The sequence below is a fragment of the Sturnus vulgaris genome, chromosome 3 (assembly GCF_052056855.1).
Source record: "Sturnus vulgaris isolate bStuVul1 chromosome 3, bStuVul1.hap1, whole genome shotgun sequence".
Classification (NCBI taxonomy): domain Eukaryota; kingdom Metazoa; phylum Chordata; class Aves; order Passeriformes; family Sturnidae; genus Sturnus; species Sturnus vulgaris.
In genome coordinates this window covers 264717-284542 of record NC_142245.1, presented here as the reverse complement: position 1 = coordinate 284542, position 19826 = coordinate 264717, and the positions used below count along the sequence as shown (strand labels likewise).

General features: G+C 39.0%; 1 protein-coding gene across 7 annotated transcripts in view; it reads left to right on the top strand.

Moving 5' to 3' along the window:
• Positions 1-19826, top strand: part of MACROD2 (mono-ADP ribosylhydrolase 2) — an 848563-nt gene that overhangs the window by 775929 nt on the left and 52808 nt on the right. For 5 of the 7 annotated variants that reach the window (XM_088160729.1, XM_088160725.1, XM_014895170.2 and 2 more), the window contains 2 exons: positions 1436-1477; positions 8777-8845. In XM_088160729.1, the coding sequence (XP_088016855.1) occupies positions 1436-1477; positions 8777-8845 (111 nt within the window). The remainder of the gene's footprint in view (positions 1-1435; positions 1478-8776; positions 8846-19826) is intronic. The other 2 variants (XM_014895167.2, XM_088160728.1) reach the window with 1 other exon arrangement.

The window sequence follows — 19826 nt, the reverse complement described above, 5'->3', positions numbered from 1 at the left end:
TTTACTTACTCAGAACCAGTAACCAAGAAACTGCCCTTAATATCATTTTTTTCAGGGGGTAAGTGAATACCTTGTGGATATAGACTTCTAAATCACTGGTTTTTATCTCCAAATAATTGGTTTTGGCATAGAGCTCTGTGAGCTAAACATGGTGTTTATCACTTCAGCCAGCCACACCAAGGTCAGTGAATGAGAATATTTTCTATTTAACAGGGAAATGCTTCCACCAGATGGATTAATAGTGTGAGAGTAATAATTACAGACACGTGAAGTGGCTGGGGATTGCTGTGTGCCAAAGTGAAACTCAGATTCATACCTAGATTGGGGTAAATTTTTCAAAGGCACCATAATGATTCAGAGATCGTGTCACTAAATTATTGGGAGCCCAACTTCCATTTTCAGAAATGATGTAGAGACTTCATTGCTTTTCAGCAAGCCTTAGGTACTTTTTCCCAGAAAAAAAACCAAAACAGCCTTTAATTCACAATTAGTTCACAAAAGCAGTCTTTGCCTCTTCATAATTACATTGCATAATGACTTCCCTGCTTTTAATAACATCAGATTTCTTGTCTGTGTCCATTATCACTAGCTTAGAAACTATTCTGTTGCTTTGGGAATTTCATATTCCAAGTCACTTACAGAACTATAATTAAGAACTTTCACAGAAGACCAGGTGATATATGTATGTTAAGATTCTGCTGATTTAGTCTCATATCTTAGATTAATTTGAAACCTTATCATGCTGGTTTCATTATAAATGCTTCCATGGAAAGAACATGTTATTGGAAACAGAATAATTAATAATCTCTATGTTTCCAAATGTTTTCTGAGCAGTTTTTTGAAGAATAGCAGAACTCCAGTTGAAAATCCTGGCTCTGTTGAAGCCAATGACAGAATCCCCATGGGGTTTAACAGTATTTTTAATTTTCTTATCCTAAAAATTACTTGTCAAAGCTCCTTAAGGTTGTATGTTGGGGGTTAGGATTTTTTCCTTTTGTTTTCTTTGGCTTGGGGAATTTTCCCCCCATTTGTTGCTAAGAAACAATAAGGACTGGTATTTAAGAGAGACCAAGGATGTAGCAGGGTGCAGCTGGCTGCTACTCCCTTACCTGGGGGTTTTCTCTTGGGAAGACTGGAGTTACTGTGAGAATTTGGGCTGGGGGAAGGGGTTGGGCACAGCCTGTAGCTCGCTCTTTATTTGCAGAATTTTTGTAAATTACACAGACTTTCATTCCCTGTCTTTATTCCCTGCATTACCTGTATCTGGTAGTAACCAGTATCTAAAGCTTCCTCCCGATCCAGCTCCAGATTTCACTGCAAAATGTTAAACTGGAGGAAGCAAACTAATATATGAGTAATTTGAAACACTGAATATTTCATTTTAGATGTTTGCTGGTATTCCCAGTAACCATTTTCTTTCAATTTTTTTTGACAGGTGATGCTAATGAAGAAGGGGCTCAAGTGAGTCAAGAGAGAGGTGAGTAAAGAATATTTTATACTGAAGTATATCACTTCTCTGAAGCATAAACCAAACTGAAAAAAATTATAGAGAATAATTGCCTTAGTCGAGATAAGCAGTGCTAATCATTATTGCCAATGTTACAGCAATCATCTCTGGTTTTTACACAAAATTAGGGTGAACTATCCCTGATAATAAATAGTGCATGGTAAGAGACAAGCTGAGACTACTTTTTTAATATCATCATCTTATAAGCCTCTGGGAAATAATTCATTGCCTTTTATCGATAGCTAGTTTGAACATGAAGGGGAAATAATAACAATTCTTCAGTCTCTTTGTAAAAAAGTGTGACTAGAGCAATTCTTGAGTCATGTGCTATTCTGAATAGTGGCAGTGGTATGTTCACAATGAAAACAGCAGCAAAACTCTTCCACAAAACAAATGGCACTGTTCAGGGTTTGTGGATGACATGAAATGGAAATTATGAATAGGTATAAAGAGAAGAAAGGCCAGAAGAACAAGAAAAGGAGAGGACAGGGGATTAGATAACTCCCGTGAGGACAAAAGCTTCCATTCAGGAGATTTCTGCTAGTTTTTTCGATAAAGTTTCATCCAGTTAATCTTGATCAGATTTTTCTGTAACAGACTTCTACGACAGCACCTTCTGATACTTTCCCTGCTGGAAAAGTACTCACCTGGAAGTTCTCAGTGAACATCTCCTGCTCCATATGGATTTCTGTGCAGTGCATCTCTTTTTATGTGCAAAGTAGCTCCCTGTGCTCCTCTGCGTCTCCTTCCAAACCAGCTACCCCAATATCCCAATATTATGTGATCCTGATCCCATCATGCTCCAGTGACTGTGCAGGAGCATCCAGCTCTCCTTATGAACATCCGGGGTCAGGAAGGAGTGCCCCATGGGGAGAGGCAGGGATATACCAGCCAGAAAACAGAGCTAAAAGCTTTTGAAGCAGTATCTTGACTGCTTAAATTGTCAGGATTGTCCTAAAGACAAAAGGATTGTGGTCATTTATGCACTTAATTACCTGAGAAATTAGAAATACTTGAAGAATGGTGCATACACATAGGTGAGAAAACACAGATAATACACAGATATATATGTGTTATACTGATGGGTTAGCACATTCTTTTATCGCTGTTGATTCTGGCCTGTTAATTTTATTACATATCATTGTAATTACATTTTGGAGTCAAGATTACTGGATAAGAACTTTTACGAATTTTAATACAGGTAGTGTGATTGATATAGTTGTATAAACATACATAAAAGTAAAAAAAAAAAAAAAAAAGCCTGTCATTATATAACAAACATTTGCCAAAGATAATACTGCAGTTAAATTTGCAGTGTGTATCTAACATTTCTAATTTAATTTTTTATATTTATCATGGCATATGTATTTTTAGAAGCCAAATTATTTTTCTTTTTTTTTTTTTTTTTTTTTTTGGTCTTGTTTTTATGGAGATTATGCAAATTAAATTGGTGTGGCTTTTTTTAAAATTAGAATTAAAAGGAAGTGCAATTCTACTTAATAGCCAATCTCTTCATTTTTTTTTTTTTTATCCTTCACAGCTTCATTACGTTAGGTAAAGCTACATAGGAAGGGGGAATTGTCTGGGAAATTATCACTGAATTATGTAATTTGAGGAATATATTTCCCTACCTGTCTTTCTTTCATGCACATGAGATAGATCAGAGCAGAGCTGCCCTCACAGCTCTAGGATGCTGTGAGCTTCAGCAGCACATCCTTGGTTATTTCTTTGTCAGTTGGAGATATTTTGGGAATCAGTGCATTGGCTGTAAACCATCAATACCTACAGGCTAAAAATAAGTACCTTTTGTATATCCACCCCAGTAGTGTAGCAGATATACAAAAGTTATTCCCTTTTGACCTATTTCTGTGTGGAGTTTTAATGATTGTAGGATGTGTTTACTGGAGCTATAAATACAAACATAATTTTTGCATTGAGGGGAGTTTTCATTTTTATACTCAAATTTTTATCACTTTGGAGGATATCTCTTCAAAGGGGAAAACAGAGAAGTAACTTCTAGTCACCACTTCAAGATATTAATTGAACAATCATTCTTCATTCCACTTGACTTCATGGGTCAATACTGCAGCAGATGGAGTCAACAGTTGGCACCAATATTGATGACCCTTTTTCCTTGAGCTGTCCATATCCAATCTGCTTTGGGGTATTTCCTCCAATTCTTTTGCTCAAAGTAAAATAGAGAGGTTGGATTCCTAGAGAGCACATGTTGCAGACTAGACATGCAAAGGACCTTTGGCAAAGATTAAAATCTAAATTTACCTAAGTTCTTTTGCCTCAGCTTCCTTTTGGCTGGGTGTTTCTGAGGGCCAATATCAGACCAAGAGAAAACACAGGACACAAATGAACTGTGGGCTTATTGTGTCTCTACCAATCACCCTTTGAAGAATGTGGTAGGATGGTGAGGTGGAGGTTGCAGAATCTGTCCTAGTTTAAATGTGGTGGCAAAAATTAAAGGAAAAAAAAAAAACCCTGATCCTGGTTTGGTGTCTGCTGAAGGCGTGGAAATATGTCCATTGGCTTCAATGTACACCAGATTAGGCTTTAGGAATAGACATAAAATTAACTGGGAGCAAGAAATAACAGATTACCAAATGGGTGTATTACTGAGTGATGGATACATTATGAAAGTAATCTATCCTGTATTTCTACCACCCTGAAGTGCAAACATCTCATTACATGCAGAAAGGCCTTTCTTTCTTTGATAAATCCTCAAAATAAAGAAGAGAATATCCTAATTACATCTGTGTCCTGGTTTAAAGAACAGGTGTCTGCCAAGGAAGGCAAGAACCTCCCTTGGAACGGAAAATGTGATCCCCTTCACTCCAAAATATTATAACTTGGAAACTAAGGGACTTTCAGGCAAAGACAGGGGCTGGGCTGCACACAGGGGTGTACCCCAGCAGGGGCTGGGGTGCTCTTGGGTCCTGGCACTGCACACACTCGCTCTGAGCTCCCAAGCAGCAGCAGAGAAACAGAGAAGCAAACCAGTAAGTTCCAGTCACAGTGCCAAAGGAAAAGAAAAAAAAAACCCAAAAAACAACAGGCAAAAACCACATGGCAACAAGTATTTCTTGTCAGAGGGATTGTGCCATGTGGCCGTGGAGATTTAATCACCCTATGGGAGCAGCTGTCCTTCCCCCAGCTCTCAGAGGAAATCCCAGGCTGGCTGTCACCCACTGCAATACTCCAGGGCTGGGGAGGGAGAGGGGAGAGAGGCAGTGACCACACCAGACACAAAACAAAAACAGAAACAAAAATGGGTATGGGATGACCATTTTGGCGAGTTTATCACATAACATCACTGCTTATATTGGACGTACTAGAATAAGAAAAAGCATTTAAAAATAATCTATCCTTGTTAAATGTACACACTCAAACCCACTCTTCTAATGGCATTTTACTCACAGGCTTTTAACCCATCAGTCTGTCATTCCGAATGCTGAGTCTTGTAGCAGTTCCTGGCTTAACAGCACCACTTAATTTGAAGTACTTTGGGGTTATCATGTGTCATGCAGTTGGTGTTAGAAGGGTTTGAGTCACAAGGGCAGATATAGAAATAGCAGGCCCAGGCCTGTGCAGGTCTACATCTCAGCTTTATTTTGTGAATGATTTCCTACATAACCCAAGACAAGGACCAGATGACCCAGTAGTTAGTCTTTCCTGAGTGTTTTCATTTCCCTTTTTTTTTTTCCTAATAGTAAGAGAATTGACTTATGTCAGCACATAATAACATTATTATGTGCTGACATAAGTCAATTCTCTTACCATTGCCATAAAAAAAAAAAAAGAAGAAACACTCAGAAAAAACTCACTTCTGAGTCTGAATCTCTATATTCTCCCTCAACCTGTTCAGCTTCAGTCTCTGCCAGGTACCAAAGCCTTTTGACCTCATCTTTATGTCTGTTGCCACACTACTGTCATTTCCCATCAAGTAGTTGTTCCTAATAAATGCCCTGCTGGTTATCCTCTTTCTAGTCTGATCCTCCTAATTAATCACCTATTCATTACTTAGAAGCCACAGCCAGTTAAAACAAGAAGATGAAGAATCTCATTCACACTAACAGGGCTTAATAACTAATAATACCCTATTACAATCAAGATACAAAAATATAGAACTTTTTTGCATGTTCCACTGTATGCACACCCTTACATTTGGAGATTATTTTTTTGGAGAGAGACTTTGTCTTTTTTCCTGAGATGAAAATAGTAATCTCTTGCAAGAAGGCAGATTTGGGAGTTGTGAAAGATTTTGGAAATAGTTACTTGGAGACAGATGGTGAGATTTAAATACTTGTTGACCCTCTGAATTAGCCTATAAAGAAGAAATATGTCTCCCAGTAGTGCTCAGAAACCTTTCTGTGCAAATGATCACAATTAGAAAAGCTTTTAATATGATTAGTTCAGACACCTGTCCAGGTGTGCTCTTTTTAAAAAGAAATTTGCAGACAAAATTTGTGTAATATTTGGCTAACTGGAAGGATATACACACTGCTGGAGAGCAGAAAGGGTTAAGAGTCATATTTTGGCCATGGTAAACACAGATCCTTTTCTGTCTCTGGAATCAGGGATATCTGCTAAAAAATAGCAAAATTGTGATTGAAATCTTGTTCTCTTGAGACCCTGCCTTTACATCCTTTTGTGAGCATTTTGAAGGCTCTTTATATAAAGAGTGCAAAAAGGTGGTTTCTTCTGAGATAGCAACAGTTCTGACTTCTGTGAATGTGCACCTCCTCCCTCTCCATCTTTGGGCTGTCAGTTAAAATGTTGGTTATATTATCTAATGTATTCAGATAGTCCTGAAAGACCTGGCTGGACATTTGCACTTTAACTTGATTGACATTTGATGTGTGGGACTGGAGGAAACTTTGCAGATTGATTAGATGATAAAATTCCTCAGTAGAGGCCAAGTGTTGATTGAAACAACCCTATTGATTCAGTCCCCTAATGTGAATTATTCTCAAACAAAAAAGAAAACTTAGCAGGTAGTTCAGGTAGAGTGGCACTTGAATCAAAAAAGCCACATGTTGATAAGGTCCACTATAAATATTCAAGTTATTTTTCAAAAGAAAGTGAGAGCATGAGAGCATAAGTGAATAAGTCTTCACAAGTCTGTTTATTTTCAAGATCTCTCTTTTGTAATACAGTTCTTGCTGAATTCTATCAGCAGTGCTCCTGAGCCCCTCAAAGGTTTGACAAAGCATGTCTTTATTTGGCAGGTTTTGCCTTTACTTTTCCCCATGGATTTTCTTGTGGTTGCTCCTGCCTTCTTCACTCCAGAAAGAAATTCATCTTAGCACTTGAAAACTCTTGTTTTCCTCAAAACACTGTGTCTGAATTTCAAATTCAGATGAGCAAACATGATGACATGACACATGACATGTCCTGTATTAAGTGCTCTCCAGGAACAATCTACCACCTGGTACCAAGCCAAACCTCAAGGCTTGTTCTGCTTTGCAGTAACTGGCTTTATTTACTGATTGCTAAGGGCTCTTCATGCTCTGTGGCAGTATGTAGTTCTAGAAGAAAGTGTACATTCCCTTCTAGTAGAAATTTATAAGACCAATGTTCAGTTTGGTTTTTTTTTTCTTTTATATAATGCTCTTTCATTAAAATTAAGAAAGCGAGATAGAATTTAACTTCTCACATACAGATCTCCATTTTGGAATTTTTGCTGGCATTTTGAGCTGTCCAACTACTCCTTGAATCTGCAAGTTCCTTTTTCACATCCTGACTGCTTTCATACCTCCTGTTCCAAAATTTTCAGCATTTTGATTCTATATATATGTAGTTGTGGAAGGGTAGAAGATAAAAGGGGAGAATCTACAGCTCTTAGCAGAGTGAAGTCCTTCGTGATAGCTGGACATCTGATTGTCAAGAGCTGTTTAAAACTCCAGCAACATGAAGAGTAGATGATTGTGTGGCATGTATGTGACAGCAGGAGAGACCCTGGGAATTTATGAAACACTAAAGCAATTTATAAAACATGTGTAGATATTTTTTTCTCCAGTTGTTAATTAGCTAATCAGTTTGACGTAATACCATGATTCTTACTTTCTAATGGAACAGCAATAAGGGTCAACCATGTGAGGTCATATGTCTTCCTGAATTTCCTGGTTACAAGTGGTCAAGGTTTATTGCCAGTACACACAAAAATATGTTTTCTTTAGGCTTCTCCTGCAGCCCAGCCCTCAGTTAGGCACAAGGAATCCGGAGGTTTGACAGAAAGTCAAATGACAGAAAGTCATTTTCACATCGTGGTTGAGCACATTCAGTAGGCGCAATGAATTGAGTTTTAATTGTCTGTCAGTCAGTGCTTTCGTGGTTAAGCAGCAATGTTTAAAGAATGTTTTAATTAGGGAACCTGCAAGCATGGAGTGTCTTAATTTATGAATACCTTTTATGCCTAATTTCCAGCTTGGCCTCCCTTTTTATTAACAGGCTTTCTCTGCTACCAGTTTGTGCCTTGAGGTGTGTCATAGCAAACAAATAGTAATGTCATCATTTATGTTAAGATGACAGGATATTTTTAAAATACTGTAGAAAACGTTCATAATATTTAAAGTTGAACCAAGTGGTACTAAACACTGTGTGCTTCAGTCCCTCTAAGTAAGGGAGATCTCACATTTAATTGGCTTCAATTACTTCTTTTACTCCCTTTCCTCCAGCTTGATGTTGCCTACTGTCTGAAGGGCTGGAATGGATTCTTTTTCACCCTGAACATTTCTGTCTTGTAAAGCTTTAATTTCCTTAACTTCACTATCAAATTTGTTTCTCTACCTTTCATTTAATTATTAATTTCAATCTATATTCATAGGTTGTTATGTTAAAACAGTGAATGGAGAATTGAGCTGAGAGAAAAAAAACGATTTCGTTCAGATTATTTCTCCACAATTCCATAATGAAGTATAATAAATATTATGTTTACAACTATAAATTAAAACATTATTTGTTTGAGGGTTATGATTATTGTTTCTTTAGTACTTGTGAAGCAGTATCTTATTTCAGTATGAGCTTTCTTCACTTTTGTCCTGAGAAAGTCCAGTTCAGGCTGAAAGACAAATATGTATTATAAATTTCAGAAAATTCATACATTTCATTAGTGAATTTAAGTTAATTTAAATAACAGAAAGATAAGCATTGAGTACTGAAAGATAAAACATGCAGTTGTGGTGTCATGCATGGTAATATCTGATACAATGAAACCATTTCCAAATAAGACATGTAATTTATGATTTTTTATGTTTAAAGAAGGCCAGCCTCCATCTCCCATAAAGAGCAAAGAAGAGCAGCCTGAGGACCTGCAGGATGATGCTGAAGGTAGGTGGTCTAACAGCTTCTCAGGGCTATGAATCAATTCACGGTTTGAGGAAAAGTTTTTTTGAATTCTTGGGAACGAACTGGAAAACTTTCAGTTAAGAATGCTCTTTGCTCACACTTGGAGAATTCTTTTTGGCCTAGATAAAGGGATTACAAATCTCCTGAAGATATTTCATCCTAAGGTAAATTCACAATTACAAACCCTATTTTTATGTGATGGGCTACTGATTATTGCTGATACATCTTAATAAATTGCTGCTGTTTTATCTCTAACCTGTTCTGACTTTATGTAATTAAAAAGCCCACGTGTAATCCATGTTGTACAGGACTTGGGTCATAGTCTGGTTGGTTAAATTGGTCAGGTACCTGCTGCTAAACACAGGGCAATATAATCTTCACTTTTCATTTTCTACAAGAAATTTTTGCTGTTTTCCTTTTTACAATGTTTATGTTTCTAGACCTTACACAGTGTAGTACATCTGTCCACAGTTAGAAGTCACAGGTGATTATTTTCCCTATGGTGTTGTTCCTCTGAGGATACTTTCCTCCACTTGAGTCTGCTCAGGGAAGCTTGTCCACATGTATGGATGTAAACATGATCTGTGTTGTTCTAAAACTGGATCAAAGTGTATTTTCTTAATCTCTATCTCATTGGAAGAGTTGTTTATAAGATGTTAACATCAAAGGCTTATTTTCAGAGTGCACAGTTCAGATATGTGAAAGAGCAAAGCAGCCCAAAAAATTCCCCTTTTGTGAAATAGTTAAAAGGATGAACTTTAATTTTTAATCCATGACAGTTCCTTATCATGGATTCTTTTTGACTTAATATTCCTCAAATGACACATCTAATTTTGCACCTCAACCAGTGGCTCCACAATCTTCAGCATTTTGACCTAGCACTGCGCATTCAGCTCCTAAAATATTCTGACTAGGGTATAGTGTGAGTCACAAAGAGCAGAAAAGTGGTAACATCTATCATTTAAAGTAACTGCTAGTAACATGCTGTCACTAACATTGTGACTGGTTGTTACGGACAAGTCATTAAAGCAATAGCTGTCATCACCTGGAAGGTGTGGAGGGACCCAAGAAATTTCACCACACCTGAGTGTCTTTGCTTTCATGCTGCACTGAACCCAGATTAAATTAAAATACCAATTTAATGTTTGAATTAGAGAATTCACTGCTGACAAACCACATGTTTATTTGTATGCAGGCTAACCCACGGTTGGGCTCATAGTGACACTTTCAATGTTTCTAAACAGGCAGAGCAATAGTTGTTTTATGATACAGTCTTACATGGAGTGTAAATAAGTTTTTATTGTATCAGTATCTTGAAAAAAACCCAAAACAAAAATGAAGGAAGAGAGAAAGTATTGTCAAACTGTAAGGTTTTCCTTCCATTCACAAATTAACTGATGTTGTTTCACTCTTTCTGTGGCTCTCTAGATACAGTTTCCGATTTCTCTGTGCCTATCCATTTTTGCCAGTGACCTGCTGTTCACTTTGTGAATCACAAATAAATGTGTTGGAAGGGCAAACAGTATGGCAGTAGAATTATTGCATTACTCCTGAGCTGTAAAATGCCTGAATTCTTCGAATTTGATGCCATACAGAAGATTTTGCTGACATAGGATTGAAGTCTGTAAAACACAGGCTCTGTTGCTGGATTTAATATAGCTGGTGGCAGAGCCCCCTTCTGCTAGGCTGGAAGCAAACCTATAATGTTTGGGACTGAAAGTTCAGATTTAGCCTTGAGAGTTGTTGTGATGGAGAAAAGAATGGGTGATTAAAATGTTTGCTGAGGGCCCTGTGGAGAAACCTGGATCAGATTTCTTTGGCATTACCTGTGCCTCTGGAAGAGGAGACAAGAAGTTGGGATCCAGACACTGAATTCCTGCCAAGTTGCAAGTGGCTGGAGTCTAAAGTATCACACCTGTGAGCCATTTCCATTGAAGTAAATGGGATTTGCACACATTTGTCTGAGAAGAGGATTTGGTTTCTCCTGGTCTAATTATTAGCTGTTGGTTTTGACCAATTAAAAGAGCTTTTAATGGGGAGACTTGAAGATTATGAAAGTTCTGAATATATGACATGAACCACAACTAAACGCATGAATTATTTTATTTAGGTAGCTTCCAAGAAGCTAGCTTTTTTTTTCTTTTTAAAATAAAAACTGAGTAGCTCTTGCATATAAACCGTCTTGAATAAAACACAACAAAGGCAAACGCTGCCTGAGGTTAACTTGGTTGAATTTCTCTTAAGGTAAAACTGAAGTGCTTTGTGCTTTGGTGTGTTTAAACTTTGGGATAGTTCACTTTAAGAAAGAAAAGAAAAGAAAAGAAAAGAAAAGAAAAGAAAAGAAAAGAAAAGAAAAGAAAAGAAAAGAAAAGAAAAGAAAAGAAAAGAAAAGAAAAGAAAAGAAAAGAAAAGAAAAGAAAAGAAAAGAAAAGAAAAGAAAAGAAAAGAAAAAGAGGCCAAAATCACACAGGAAAAAGTAAACAAATATAAAAACCAAACCCCTACAAAACAAACGAAAACCCCCAAAGCCCTACCTTTTATCAATAAAAGCACGGCCAAATTTAACATAGGTTATTATTTTCCCTTGGTAATACGATCAGCTATAAAATATTTAACAAATATACACTGAGGCATGGGAAGAACCTAATGTATTTTCCTCTGGTTGGTTGTGAGTGTCCTTTTAGATTGAAGATGGGAGTGCAATTTGTGTTGGTAGCAGCCTCGTGTCTGCCCTCGTGGCACTCTCTGAAACCTATTCCACTGGGTTCAGCAATATTTCTGCTGTAGTATTTTTCTCCAGCTCACAGGGCTGGTTCATTGGCTAGAGATAATGGAGCAATATCATTTCAGTGCATGTTAAAACCTCCACAGAATATTGGGGAAAGTAAGTTCTTTTATTATTACCCTCTTGGCAATCAAGGAAAGGAGAGTAAGTGGCTGTATGTAAGGAGCTTGTTTTGCAGTAAGCTAAAATAAACACTTGACATGCTAATGAAAGCAATCTTATACCAAACCACTAAAGTATTAATGGTGTCTGTTATTATGCTATTAGATACATTGTTCTCTGCCTCCAGACTGTTGGTAGAGAAAAGTGTGAACTGCACAGCAGATTCTTATGTCGGTAGTTTTCATAGATTTTCACTGCAGAGGTATTGTCTGTGAAAATGGATAGATTAGGAAACCTCTTTTACTTACTTTCCCTGCAGTATTTCAGGTTTGACATGTGCAAACATGCCAAATAATTTTCTTCTTTTTTGTTCTTTTTTATTTTTCCTCCTGCTGCTTTCCTGCATCCTGGGAGGGTAAAAGCAGCCAGGAATAATTTTGCCTTTCCCTCAGTCAGGTGCATTCATTGATTGAGTGATTGTAAAGTTTCAGGTGAACAAAATATGTTTGGTACTAAACAAAACATATGCATGTCTTAACTTCAGTAGCTTTATAACACAATCTTCAAGTGGTTACATAGACACAATGGCAGTACTTGTCACAACACAGCAGCCATGAGCTGGCACAAATGCCACAGTCACCTGTTCTCATCCTACTTATTGTCATCAAGCAAAGGCAAACCATTCATACAAAAGCCTAACAAAACAAAAATTTTAGATGCTCCTTGTTTCTCTTACCTACCTCCCCACGTGTCCTCCCAGATGTAGTGAACAGCATGGTGTATGCATTAGGGAGAAGCAAAACTCTTGGCCCTTTCCTTCTTGATGGGATTTCTCAGATATAAAGCAGAGCCTGCCAAAGAGCTTCCCCATCCATTCCTTGGTCTGTGTGGGACCAATATTGTATCAAAGATGAGTAACACGTCTAGTAATGGCAGCACAAATGCCTGCTTTTTCTCTTCCTTCAGCAGAAAAATAATCAATCCGTGCAGCAAAAGCCATTTCCCTGCCCTCCTTCAAGGGATGTGGAAAGAGAACTGGAGCTCTGGAAGTGTCTTACTCCAGCTTCTCTCCTAAGCTGTTCCTCAGATCAATGACAGATTCTTCCTGATAGATTGATAGGCTGTTGGTCTCCCAGGATCACTGTGGAAGGAGCAGGTCTGTTGGAGTTATTTGACCAGGACGAACTTTGTCTGCTTTCCATTCACTTGGTGGGAAGGAGAACAGGTTGATGAATAAGCCAAACCACCAAGTTCAAAATGAACACAAATCACTTTTAACAGAGTTGATAGTGTTGGTTCCTTTGCTTGATGGGGTCATCACAATTTGGCCTCTTGGCTTTTAAAGGTAACATCACGTGTCTGAATGTTGTGTCAGAAATCCAGTCTCACCAGCTGGCACCTGCCTGACTTGGTGGATGCTCTGTCCATGAGAGATGTCAGTCCGTGATTGGAGTACACAGCAGAAATGAGGCAAAACAAAACTGCCTCTTATCTCAACAACTCATTGTTCCAGCAGGTCATGGCCATTCAGTAGGATTCTCACCAAGAGGGAGACACCCTGCCTCGTCATCCCTTCTCCCAAAAAAGGTTTTGTGAAATGGCAAAAAGCTCATAGTCTTAGGAGCAGAAAATAAACCTCTGTTTATGGCTTAATCCTCGAATTGTGAGATTAACATAAGGCTTCCCCTTCCTGCTTCTCCTTTATTTGCCATGAATTTTGCAGCTGTGCTGCTCACTCTTTGGCTTCATGGAAAGGGCTCTAGTGTGTGCACCCTCCACAGTCCATGGCTCTTGGCTTGTGCTACATCCCTCCAACTGGGCTCAATCCTCTCTGGAGCTGCTCTTTCTTGCCATTACACAGAGATATTCTAAGCACCTCTTCTACAGATCTTCTAGCACTGTGCAGGCCTGATTGTCTCTCTCTTTAAGGTATGAATTAATATTATGTTCTGGAGTTTATAGCAAGGGGTTCTTTTATCCCTTGATAAATTGTGGCTATATTCGTACTTTGCATCCCTGGGGCAGTCATATTCTTCAGTAAATTTCTGCTCCAATCATAATCTACTAAAAATGAACATCGAGGCACATAATTATACTTCAAAAAACACAGTCCTTTATTCAGCCTTAAAAGTGTTGCCTTTTTATTAAGATAGCTTAGAATTGACTGTCTTCTTTTTGCCACCAAACCTTTAATAAAATGTTAAATTAAGATAAAGTACTACAGAAGAAATTCCCTGGGAAGGATGTGTATCAAACATGTCTGTTGGACGTTTCACCTTAATGCAGATGGGTTATATTTAAAAAGTGGCAATTAACCTCCATCCACTGTGATTGATAGCTTCTCTTTTTGCTGCTGTTTTGAAGTCCACCATCTGTCCTGACTGATTACAGCTTTCAGAATATTAGGTGATCACCTTGCACTTAGCCAGGGGTAAAATAGGATGTTATCTGTATTTTCAGTTGTATTTGCTCTCTGAGCAAACATTTCTTAGAAGATTCTTTTCACCGGTGAAGTGGCTTCTGCTGTTCCATTAAATTGCCATGCAGTGGCTGTGCAAAACTCGGAAAACTCAGCTCATTTTGGCCTCCACAGGTGATGTGCAACAGTCCTGTTGTGTTAGCCATTTACCCACTTGGTTTTCTTTTAGTAACTGAATGCACGTCTGTGTAACAGCACCAGAAAGACACTTGCAATTCCTGTTCTTGTGCTGAGTGCTGCAGAGTAGATTGTCTTCCTTCTGACATGAGCTGAGGTGCAAAAGACTAAGCTACTGGGGTAACTAATGCAGTGTTGTCAGAGGTAATTCTACCCAGGGACACACCCCGAGGCATCTGCAGGGGGCTCACCTGTCAAGGAATTCATTGCTCATTTCTAAGCGTGATGTAAATGACAGTAAACCATCATGATTGTTCAGGTCCAGTGCGGGAGATGGGGCTGGTCCCTTCATTCCAAAATGCTGATGCAAAGTGGTCCATGGTTTAGTTTTCATTTTGTGAGGGTTTTTTATGAGTGTAGTCTTCTCTGTGGCTTCTCTGTCTGTTCCTTCTATTTGTGAAAAATCAAAATAGATCTCAAGTTTTATTTTTACTGTAACTTGGAGAAGAAGCCACGTGGCCATCCCTTGTAGTATGTAGTTACTCAGACTTCAGGCACGCTGTAAAAGTGTGAACAAAGAGTAAATTTATATAGTCATGATAAGATTTATGGGTTTATTTTGCACTTGCCCTCATAGCATCATTTTGTTTCTCTCGGAGAGGACTAATTGTAGGGGCCAGGAGTCAGGGCTTCTTTATGCTGCTGTGGACTCTGCATCAGCTCACAGGAGCAATTTCTGTCCCTTTTTATACACTACATGAACAGTGGTAATACTGTGCAGCATCTGTATTGCACAATCTGAGTCAATGGAGAGTTAGACTCAGTGAAAAGCCAGGTGAGCACAATGTTCCCAGCAGAGAGTTGAGACAAGCCAGCATGCTCCTGTCTTCCCAGGACTAAATTTGGTGCTGTAGCTGTTGTCCCCTGGTTCTTCCCTAACCAGGGGGGTTATAATAAAGCTGAGTTCATTATCTTCTGACCCACAGAAGAGTGAAGCAAGGGGAACATGCATGGTGGCTTCACCAGGCTTTAGCCAAGACTCCTGTATTTCTCAGGATGTTAAATACATGAAATACAGATTGGTTTATTTTTAACCTCTGAGATAAGCCACTCAAGCTACAGTTTTCTCTTTCTTTTCCCACACTCCTGGACAAAATGCTGCATGGAAATGAAACCCTGTTTATTGGACTGACAGCTGGGTGCATTCACAGTAGCGTGTTCAGGGCTGCATCTGCAGCGTGGTAATTTGTTGAAGCAGCACAGAGGGAAGAGTCTCATAACTCCATTAAACAATTACTGCAGATAACTTGTTACTAACCCTTCTTAAAATTTACCCCTAAGGGGTTATATACAAATAATGATTAAAACTGACCTAAATCATAATTTAATTAAAAGAAATTAAAATGAAAACTGAAAATGTTCATCAACCTCAGGCCTCCACATTAATGATTCACTGTAATGTGTTTTTAGTTCTGCAATAATGGCCTTTGTGTGTATGTGCTTCTTGGTTTAGGTCTGATATTATTTTACCACTGGAATAGTTTGAAAATGGTTGCAGGCTGTATGATCTCAAGTGCCTATATGGATGGACATGTGCTTTCTTCTCACATTTTAGGGGTTTCAGTTAAGCCAGCATATCTACTTGTGTGCAGAATGCAGACCAAAGCCTATATTTTTCACTTTCTCAGTAATTAGTTTCTCTGCTATACGATAAGGACCTCCGTGTCATTAGTACAATTACCATGGCAGTATTTCTGTGCTGTAAAAAAAATAGTTCAAAACTGGCGTCTCTTGTCTGACAGATCTTGATTGTACTTGTATTTGTTATACAAGAAAGAAGCACAGGTCAGGCCAGTGGAGAGATGCCAAAGTCACTGTCCATGCAGAAAAGCAGAGGATGCTCCTGGACTTGCATGGCAGAGCCGTTCAGAGAGGTAACAGGATCAAACCTGGTGTCTCAGGATGTGGCACCTGCACAAATTAAGATGAAAGCCTCAGATGTTGACCCTTTGTCGCTTGTATTTCTACCCCAGGAATGACAAGGAGGTTTGAAGAAACCTTATTCTGAACGTTGACACCCTAAGGATGATATAAATAAAGCTTTCTCAGTAGCAAAAACAATTTTAATATTAATAGCCTCTGTGTTCATGAGTTGAACTTGATGATCCTTGTGGATCCTTTCCAGATCAGGATATTCTGTGATTCTGTGTTGGAGGGGTAGAAATGGACTGGTTTGTACTGGTTATGCAGAATTTCTTCCTTTAAATAATAATAAAAAATTACAGTATCTGCAATTCTGTTTTCTTCTGAAAAATGTCTTTTTGCACTGGTTTTTGGTGCACTGACTTTAGCCTCATCTCTAAGTATGTCGCCACTGCTTGTGAAGAAAGGTGCTGCTGAAGAGGAGTAGGTGTGCAAGCACTTCCTCAGCTCTGAAATGGGAAGAGCCAAGAGGTCAGCAGGCTATTAATATTTGTCACATGTTTGTCACAAGAACAGTAGAAGATGTAAGAAGCCACACGTTTCCAGGCTCTTCCAGAGAAAATGCGAATACTAAAACCTGCTTCAAGGGTATGTTCCCTGACCTTTCATTGGGGTTTTGTCACAGCCCTCTCCTGTCCGATGGCTGGCTTGTTATTTCTCAGATCATCTGCCTCGTTTTGGGGGCTGCCCCTGCAGCTGGCACCTCACTGTGCATGTTAAATGGCTCTCCATAGCAGAAAGTGGTCAGGCACTCCTGGAGAATCCTCTTTTCTTGTGGAGTTAGAAGTGCCACTTACTCTGCCAGCTTGCTGAGCATGCTGATTGATGCTTCTTTAGCCTCTTTTCTACCAAATACATCATTTGGGGAAGGGGAATGGATTTTCTTGATGACCTCAAAGAAAATGCTAAGGGAAGACAGCAAGAACCTATCAGGCAGTAGTCAACTTGGCAAGAGAAAGCAGAATTTATGGACAGAAGAAGGTTTTTTAGTGTCTGATGTGCTTATTTTGTTTGTACAGTACTACTGTAGCCCTCAAACTTCTATTTTTTAGTACTGACTGTCATGCCAGGGGGTAAGAAACAGATGTTCCCATTTGTCTTGTGATGTGGCTCGAAATAATTTACATTTTCTGGCCTAAAATGACACGACATGTCATTTGCCACTTTTTGTATCTCCTTTGGAATGAGTGACAGATTGCTGTTCAATTACCAGTGTGATAGAAAAGCAAATATTGTGAGGACAGCTTTCACCTAAAGGAAATGCAATCACTGATTGCTGCAGTAGTGGGAAGAGGATGGCAGATACTGTAGAAGCCATCCAGTGGAAAAGACATTTTTATTATAAATAATATGGTCATAGGGAAGACTCAAGGAAAAGGTACTGGCTCTGGCTTTCCTGCCTGGAGAAAAGGAGAGCCAGGGGTGAATAAAAATATGATGGAAAAATTGTCTCACTACTCTTGTAAAGTGTATTTCCAGCTCTTTGCCTTGAGGACGTGCTCCGTAAAGCCTTTCTATTTGCTCTGCACCCAGTTCCAGTGGAGAGCAATAACTGCAGAAAGATTCCTCATCAAAGACACTCAGTGAGAGACTCATTAGAAAGATTCTTTTGAAAGTGGAAAAACCTGTTTGTCAAAGACTTTGGGATGAGTCGCTTCTCCTTTTTCTAGTTTGCTTTCTTGTCAGTATATTCATGCTCTGCTTCCTCCCTTTCTCACAAGATAAATAGATACTCCAGGCCAAGCAGAGCTTAACCATTCCTTCTGCAAGTCCTTTACTTGAGCATCACTGGTCCAGTCTTGATTTTTAGCATTTCCTTTTCTCTGTTTCTGCCAAAGTCACTTGCCAGGCACACCACTTACTGTCAGTGCACTGACCAAGATGGATTTTCATGTCATGATCCAGTCAGTCTATTGGATTGGGTCAGAGTGCAATAGGTGAAGTTTCTGCTTAAAGTATTTTACATTTTTCTTTCTAGAGGAACAAAATGAAGTGAAAACATGCCGAGAATACTATAATTTATGTTCTATCACACCAGTTCTAAACAGGGAATGTCTGGTGAAATAATACATTTAGGATTGAGAAAATGTGGTTTAGCTGATAATCTGCTGAACCAGATGATCATTTAAACCTTCTCTTGTAGTTTAAGTTTTCTCTGAGTGACTTAAGCAAGAGATAGAGTTTCTTGAAATATGAATGAACCCTTGAAATACCTGGCTTTAGTCAAATAAGTTGTGGTTATAGTCATAATAATGGATGTAGAAACAAGTATCATCTGGAAATGGGAGTTTTAAATTGTGAATGCAGTAAGGTAATGGATGGTTTTAATTTCGTTTATATATCAGTAGTTACATTTATGCCTGGTCTGCTTTCTCTAGTTTCTGCATAGAGTGAAACATGTTCCACTTGACCATAATTGAATCCTTGAAGCTTTGGCACTGCTCATTTTACAGTGATGCAATGATCTCTTTTGGTCTGACCTATTGGTAAAGATTTTTCCAGTGCTGCTGCACTGCTGTGTTACAGGATTGTCTTTATTTATGAATTGCTTGCTGCATAGCTTGATGGTGCCAAGACTGTGTTTTAAGAGAAAAGGGGTGGGGGAGAGGAAAGTTTAGCCAACTTTCTAGTTTGCATCTGGTCCTCCTATTGTGTGTGATCAGGCAGAATGGTGACTTTGAAAGCAATACCTTTTGATTTCAAGTCAGGGAAAGAAAAACCCCTCAGGTTTTTTCACTCCGTTTTGATCATCCACATAATGCAATTTTTTACAGGTTAGAGCTCACTAATGTGCTAAGAAATCACTATGGCAAGTCATCCATTAAGGTTAGAATTCATACAAAGAGTTACCGGGAGGGCAGGAAGCCCACGTCTCTGCTGATGGCCATCAGCCACACCCTGCCCACCTCTCTTCTCTCAGGTGAAGGGTGTCAAGTTCCTGATCCATCTCCTCTCCTCCTGACAGCAGCTCTGTGCAGGGCCAGCCTTGGAAATAATTCTCCACTAGTCCCATCTGCTGGATGCCAGGAAGAATTGCCTGCTGGAAAGAGGGAAAGCATCATACCTCAGCCTTTAAATAGCAGCTGGATGCAGCATGCCACCAGATGCACATCTGCCTGTGGAAAATACGTGCTCTGTTTTCCTTCCATCCACCTAATCACATCTTGACCACTGCTATTCCCATCACCAGGTTCCATGTGTGAAGTAAAAGCAAGGTGGCCGACACAAGGAACTTCAGCTGTGTTGCTTTAGAGAAGCTGTAATCAGAAAACCCAGCAGCCTGCAAAGATCACAGCAAAAATATATGTGTATCATTATCGAGACGTTTCCAGGCCTGGGTGTGAATTTCCCTTCTCACAATGTATGTGCTCAGCAGTCAACTTTTCAAATACCTCGTTAAGGCTGGTACTCAGCTCTTCTTGTGGTGCTGCAAAGCAGGGAGCGTGGCCATGGCATCCCATCCCACATGCAGCTCTGCAGCCTCTCGTGTTATTATG